At 59.4% G+C, this 7,466-nt stretch overlaps 1 protein-coding gene across 1 annotated transcript in view; it reads left to right on the plus strand.

Moving 5' to 3' along the window:
• The window catches only part of EPHA8 (EPH receptor A8), a 46,934-nt gene that overhangs the window by 32,582 nt on the left and 6,886 nt on the right, over window positions 1-7,466 (plus strand). Inside the window, exons 10-13 of the mRNA XM_010830237.1 lie at window positions 849-1,004; window positions 3,114-3,449; window positions 6,441-6,565; window positions 6,643-6,805. Of these exons, the coding sequence (XP_010828539.1) occupies window positions 849-1,004; window positions 3,114-3,449; window positions 6,441-6,565; window positions 6,643-6,805 (780 nt within the window). The remainder of the gene's footprint in view (window positions 1-848; window positions 1,005-3,113; window positions 3,450-6,440; window positions 6,566-6,642; window positions 6,806-7,466) is intronic.

Here is a 7,466-nt window from a genome sequence, read left to right on the forward strand (position 1 = left end):
CGGCATCGCTTGGGGCACTTGTAAGACACAGCTTCCCAGGCCACACCCCTCGCTTTCCTAACTCGGTGACTGTGATGGCCCAGGGTCCGTGTTTTCTTAGGGACGCTTCTGTGTCTGCGCACGTCTGGGGACCTCTGGTCTCATCACTCATCGTTTCCAGCCATGTTTCCCGCCCACCCCCATTCCCTGGCTGGCTTTCTTGTCCCCCCCGCCCAACGCAGGACCAATTCCTGGGGTTTTTTGGCCCCCTTTGGATTCTTCCCTGGTGGCTCAGATGGTAAAGCGTCTGCCTACAATGAGGCAGACCTGGGTTCAATCCCTGGGTCGGGAAGGTCTCCTGGAGAAGGAAATGGCAACCCCCTCCAGGATTCTTGCCTGGAAAATCCCATAGATGGAGGATCCTGGTAGGCTACACTCCATGGGGTTGCAAAGAGTCAGACACGACTGAGTGACTTCAACTTTCTTTCACTTTCTTTGGATTCTTAGCCGTGACCCCTGCCCCCGAGGCTCGTGGTGCCCTGTGAGGGGGACAAAGCCTGGGAGCCTGGGCGGGAGGGGTCGTTGGAGATGAGGGGCCTTCAGAGAGGTTTCTTCCTGAGCCAGCTGTGGGGCTGTTCTCAGGTGTCAGGGTCCCAGCCTCTGCCCTGCCCCTGCCTTGCCGTGCAGCCCTGTGGAAGTCACCAGCTGCCTCTGAGCTTCAGACCCCACACCTGCAGATGAGCTAGGAAAGGGGTGATGCTGAAGGTCTGGACCACTGTCCCCTGGGAGCCCTGGGCCTGAGAGCCCCATCCCTGAGGCCCGTCAGCGGGGCCCGGCTGGCTTACCTGAGGCCACCTTCTCCTCCACAGCCTGTGAGCTGGGCTTCTACAAGTCGGCCCCGGGGGACCAGCTCTGTGCCCGCTGCCCTCCCCACAGCCACTCTGCGGCCCCTGCCGCCCAGGCCTGCCGCTGCGACCTCAGCTACTACCGGGCGGCGCTGGACCCACCGTCCGCCGCCTGCACCCGTGAGTACCGCCCCATGGCCCCAGAGACCAAGACCCCGTGCCCCCAGGGAGCCAGGTCTCTGCGGGTGAGGCAGGGACAGGTGACTCTCTTGGGCCAGGGGTTGGTCTGGGCCCGGGGGTGACTCTGACCCTTCCACCATGCCCTTGACCTCTCTGGGCCCACAGCTTCTTGTCGTTGGTCACTTGCCATCTCTCCAGGGAAATCTTGCCTTTCCTCCCTCGGTCTGTCCTCTCTGCTCTGAAGGGCAGACCAAGAGCTGGACTCCTTCCTTTCCAGCACTGGGTGACCATGGGCATCTTCTGAACCAGTGGTCATGCCAGTGTCCCGGGGGCTGGGGTGGGCAAGCGGTGTGGAAGGGGTTGCCCCTGAGACAAGGCGAGTATCAGAAGATGCCCCCCATCAATGATGACCTTGATGCACTGGTAGGAGCTCCTGAGTTCTAGGAGCTGCTATTGTGTGGGGGGGACAGAAGATGCCTGCATAGAGTGTGAGCTGATCAAGTGCTTGTGCCCCCTGGGTGTACAGTGCACACACGTGTGTGCATCTGGGTACCTGCAGTGGCCTCCTGAGTTCCCGTGGAGCTCTGTGAGCTTGGCGTGTACACACCTGGCCAGCCAGGGAGACGTGTGCCTGGAGAGCTTGTGCGCATGCCCGTACCTGGGGCACTCTGAGGGACCCGGACCCCAGGCCCGCAGGGCTGTGTGGCTGTCAGTGTTTTTGCTGATACAGCTCCTCACTGGCCTCCTGGTCTCTGCCCTCACCCGGAGAGGCCTGTCACCCCCAGCCCAGCTGGGAGGAGCCGCAGCCAGCTCAGCCTCTCCCCACTTCGCCCGCCCTGGGCTCTTGGGATGGCGTGAGGGGGGCCTGACGCGGTGCTGAGGAACTTTGCCCTAGAATTTATCCCCCAGCGTGATCTCCATGTCCCCTGCCCCCGCTTCCATCCCCACTCAGCCCCAGGCCCCCTGCAGAGGCCGGTGAGGGCCAGGTGTGCTCATATATCATGCACACACACACACACACACACTCATATACCATACATGCACACACTCACACTCATACACCATACACCCACACACCACACCACACACATGCGCGTGCACACACACACCCAAGTATACTCATATACTGTACACATACACACAGACTCATATACCATATACGCACACACCATACCACACACACGCACACACACACACACCCTCCCTCCACTGTTCCTCCCCTCCTGTGTCCCTTTGCCCCCTGGGGCACCTGCAGGCTCAGAGAGGAAGGCGAGGGACATGGTGACCGCTCTGGGCTCCTCAGGCCGAGTGAACCCAGCTCTCGCTCGTGGACACTTGCATTCAGCTGGCTGGACTCCGATTTCTCCCCAGATCCACGATGCAGTGCCCTCCACTTCTAGGAATGTTAAGCTTGTGAAAGGCTAGACATCTGCCTTCCATACCCTGCAGATTCGAAGGTTTCTCTGTGATTCTGAGATTCTGTTTTCTTAAAATCCAAGATTCCCTGTTTGGGATTCTGAGCCTCGGGGGTCTCCATTACCCCCCCTCCACCTCTGTTCAAACCCCTACCCCGGGACCCTACCCCAGCCCCCAGCCCTCAGCCCCACCCCTTTCCTCAATGTCCTTGTGCTGACCAAGCTCGGGGGGGGCCACCCTGGGATGGTGGGGAGGGAGGGGTCTCGTGGGACACAGGCTCCACTCTCCTCCACCACGGCATTCCGTGTCCTTTACATGGAGTCCAGGCGGGGTTTAAGGAGTGGAGTGTGGAATGCAAGTGCCTGGAGCGTCTCACCCGGGGGGACTGCTGTGTGCAGCCTCTCCCCGACTCTGGAGGAAAAGTTTGTGAAGCAGACTTTCTGTGAAGCAGACCCCAGTATCCCTGTGGTCCTGCATGGGGAGGGTGGCTTCCGTGCCCAGACCCTGACACTGCGCTCCTTACTCTGAGGGCAGAGATACCAGCTCTGCCCTCGGGGAGCTTCCAGAGGATCCAGTGGGTGTGCCCTCATCCCGAGGGATCGCAGGGGACTGCAGCTCTTCCCTGATCTGGTGGGGGGAGCTAGACCAGCCCAGAACACCCACCAGGCCCGCCTGTCTCTCTGTACGCCCCAGGGCCCCCCTCGGCACCGGTGAATCTGATCTCCAGCGTGAACGGGACGTCTGTGACCCTAGAGTGGGCCCCTCCCCTGGACCGGGGCGGCCGCAGTGACATCACCTACAACGCCGTGTGCCGCCGCTGCCCATGGGCCCTGGGCCACTGCGAGACGTGCGGGAGTGGCACCCGCTTCGTGCCCCAGCAGACCAGCCTGGTGCAGGCCAGCCTCCTGGTGGCCAACCTGCTGGCCCACATGAACTACTCCTTCTGGATCGAGGCGGTCAACGGCGTATCCGACCTGAGCCCGGAGCCCCGCCGGGCCGCCGTGGTCAACATCACCACGAACCAGGCAGGTAGGCGGAGGTGCTGGTCCCCAGTTCCCCAGCCCTCGCCCTCCACAGCCTCAGAGCTGCAGGCTGCATTTGGGCAAGTGCCCACCTGTCTAACCCTGTCCTCCTGACCAGGACGCTGAGCTACAGGCTTTTCATGCCCGTAGAAAAATAGAACACATGATCTTTGGGACCCTGTGGGCACTTTTCCAGGCAAGAATACTGGAATGGGTTGCCGTGCCCTCCTCCAGGGGATCTTCCCAACCCAGGGATCGAACCCATGTCTCTTACATCTCCTGCATTGGCAGGCGGGTTCTTTGCCGCTGGCGCCACCTGAGAAGCTCTCCTGTAAGTGGGAGCGATCCAGAAAGCCCCGAGGTAGACCAGCATGACCATCCGAGGCCTGGGTTCCAGAACTTTCCCCCCTGCCACTGTTTCCTCCCTGCTGCAGTAGGAATAATCATACCTGCGCGATTACTGTCATGAGGCTTAAGTGAAGGAAATAAAAATGCTGAGGCCAGCACCTAGCCCATGGTACGTGCTCAATAAATGTCATTAAAAAATAAAGTCACTCTGATTGTCGTTTTCCAGAACAGCGGCCACTGCTGTCCCTGGGATGGTTTTGGCCACACTAGTTTGGGCAACAGCCATTTAGCTCTCTGTTTCTAGTCAGTCGTTGGGCTGAATGTAGCCCCTTTCTTTCCGCATTCTGGTGGGTCCTGCCTGTCAAGCAGCAGCCTGACCCAAGAGCCCTCTGTGGTGGCTTTCCTGTTAACAGTCCCCTGGCACACTCCCTGTGGCTCTTCACCCCTCCCACTTTCGTGTCCTCCAACACCACGCAGGCCTGGCCCAGCGATTCCGTTCCCACTGTGTTACCGAGGAGGATGCTGAGGCCCAGAGCCACCCAGGGTCTTCACATAAAAGTGGTCGAGTCAGGATTCAAACCCAGGTCTGTCTCGCTCCCAGGTGAAACAAGCTTCCCAGCCCAGAGCCCAGGGCACCTCCCTCCCAGAGGCCAAGGCTTCATCCTCCCAAGAGACCCTCATTCTTCTGGCATCTGTGGAGCACCCATCAGATGCCAGGCTCTCCGCTCGATGCTGATGACTCAGTGAGGATTACGCCCTGCCCCTGCCCGTGGCCGAGGCAGGTGACCAGCTAGTCGGGGGTGAAGGAGAACCCGGAGTTACTCACACGGCTCAGGGGCTCCATTGTTAAAAAGAACAGCCTCCCAAGAACCCACATGCCCTTCCAGCCACCAGACTACTTCTTTTCACGTGGAAGCTTCCTGAAAAGAACTGTCATGCTCACACACCTGTGTCCTCTCCTCCGCGGACACCTTTGGGCACTTCCAGTTGGACGCCTTTGCCCGCCCGTCCCTAGAAATTCAGCTTGCAGTGGGCACTCCCTCCCCTGCTCTCTTGCTTTCCATGCCCAGGCCCACCCCCCACTTTCCATCCACCTGTCTGGCCTGTCCTCCGTCTCTGCCAGCTCCTCTTTTCTCAGTTCAGTTCAGTTCAGTTGCTCAGTTGTGTCTGACTCTTTGCGACCCCATGGCCTGCAGCACGCCAGGCTTCCCTGTCCATCATCAACTCCCGGAGCTTGCTCAAACTCACGTCCATCGAGTTGGTGATGCCACCCAACCATCTCATCCTCTGTCGTCCCCTTCTCCTCCCACCTTCAATCTTTCCCAGCATCAGGGTCTTTTCCAATGAGTCAGTTCTCCCCATTAGGTGGCCAAAGTATTGGAGTTTCAACTTCGGCATCAGTCCTTCCAATGAACATTCAGGACTGATCTCCTTTAGGATGGACTGGTTGGATCTCCTTATAGTCCAAGGGACTGTCAAGAACCTCCTCCAACATCACAGTTCAAAAGCATCAATTCTTCGGTGCTCAGCTTTCTTCATAGTCCAACAGTCACATCCATACATGACCACTGGAAAAACCATAGCTTTGTCTAGACGGACCTTTGCTGGCAAAGTAATGTCTCTGCTTTTTAATATATTATCTAGTTTGGTCATAGCTTTTCTTTCAAGGAGCAAGTGTCTTTTAATTTCATGGCCAACAACTCTTCTCTAACAACTTCCAAAAGCTAGAGGACCCCCAACTGGTCCAGGACCCTCCTCTCTTTCCTACTCACCCAGCCTCATCTCCCCTGAGTGAGGACTTCTTTTCAGGGATCCTCCAGCCTTTGGAGGGTGAGCAGCGAGGAAACAGGAAGGCTGTGGCCAGAGGGGGCAGGGGGGACGAGGTTACAGCTTCGAGAGCAGTCCCCTCCATTTGGCTATGGCCGGGTTGACATATGACATTCCCATCAGGCTCATGTCAGAGGCATTTGCCCAGAATGCAGGAGGTGGGGATGACGTGGGAGGATGAGGGAATGAGCCAGGGGGTGAAAGGGTGATCTAGTGTGGCAGCCAGGGTACTTGAGCTTACATGGGCAGCAGGTCAGCTCATGTCCCATCTCTAAGTAGCCAGCGCCACCCCACTCACGCCCTCCAAACCCAGGCAGTGAGGGTGCCCATTCCTTTGACTCTCCCTCCCTTCTCCTTTTCTTCCTCCTTCTCTGAGCAGTCCTGAGGTCCTGCCGCACACCCCCCGAGGCCCTGGGCAGGGGCGGGCAACGTGGCAACACAGACGTCAGGGCAGATGAGAAGCGCTGCTCGGGAGGGCTGGCCGGGGTCCGGCAAACTTCCTCCCGGCTTGGCCAGGGAGGAGGCGGTGGACGTTGGGGTGGTCAGGCCTCATGTGGGTCCAGCCCAGCCCAGCATCCTAGATGGGAGCCAGGCTGCGCTGACCCTGCGTAACTGACCAGGCTGCCTGGCGGTCATTTGCCAGGAGGAGCAGAGGGGACTGGTTTTCCTGGGGCAGTGGCAGGACACTTGGCAGGGTGAGTGTGGTCCCAGCTAGCATCCTGGGGCCGTGCCTGGGCAAGGGGCACACAGAGTCCAGTCCTCAGCATCACCCATCTATCCATCTGATCTAACCGAGCCCCCCTCCCCATCCTCTGCACCCCAGCCCCGTCTCAGGTGGTGGTGATTCGCCAGGAGCGAGCGGGGCAGACCAGCGTCTCGCTGCTGTGGCAGGAGCCAGAACAGCCCAACGGCATCATCCTGGAGTACGAGATCAAGTACTATGAGAAGGTACCACCCACGGGGACGGGAGCAGGGGAGGGCGGCAGGCGGGGGACCGAGGCTGACCGCCCCCCTCCCACGGGCAGGACAAGGAGATGCAGAGCTACTCCACCCTCAAGGCGGTCACCACCAGGGCCACCGTCTCGGGCCTCAAGCCGGGCACCCGCTACGTGTTCCAGGTCCGAGCTCGCACCTCGGCCGGCTGCGGCCGCTTCAGCCAGGCCATGGAGGTGGAGACCGGGAAACCCCGTGAGTGTAGGGAGTGAGGGGCAAGGGCGCGGGGCCAGGGTCGTGGCGGTCAGAGGAAAGGAGCTAGTAGGCGCTGGGGCGGTGTGGGAAGCGATTGCCATGTTCATAGGTGGAAAAAGAACTGAGGCTCAGAGAAGGGAGGTTACACACGCCGGGTGACAGAGCTCATAACAGCCCATCATCTGCGGGCTTTTCCCGAGCATCAGTATGACTGGCAGGATCCTGGTGCTCCTTGCTGACAGGATGACCCTCTAATCGGCCCTGAGACCCTCTAGGGAGTTGGCAGTGTCCACCTCCCCATTTTTCAGGCGAGGAACATGAGCGTCAGAACAGTCAAACAGATTACCCAAGGTGACCCAGCAGAGCAAGACTTGAATCTGATCAGCCTGGGGACAGGCTCTGTGCTCCTTCCCCAGTATCGTTCCCCCTCCACCCCCCGCCTCCAGAACAGCGGTTCCCACAGCATCGTCCAGGACCCGCAGTCACCGCAGCCCCTGGGAAGTGTCAGAAATGCTCATTCTCAGGCCCCACCCCACATCTTTGCAATCAGAAACCCTGGGACTGGATCCCCAGAAATTTTGGTTGGATCAAAACCCTTGGGGGTGATTCCAGCGCACATTCAAGCCTGGGAATCTTCTGCTCACTGCCCTCCCCCCCCACC

The sequence above is a fragment of the Bison bison genome, unplaced genomic scaffold (assembly GCF_000754665.1).
Source record: "Bison bison bison isolate TAMUID 2011002044 unplaced genomic scaffold, Bison_UMD1.0 scf7180017864516, whole genome shotgun sequence".
NCBI lineage: Eukaryota > Metazoa > Chordata > Mammalia > Artiodactyla > Bovidae > Bison > Bison bison.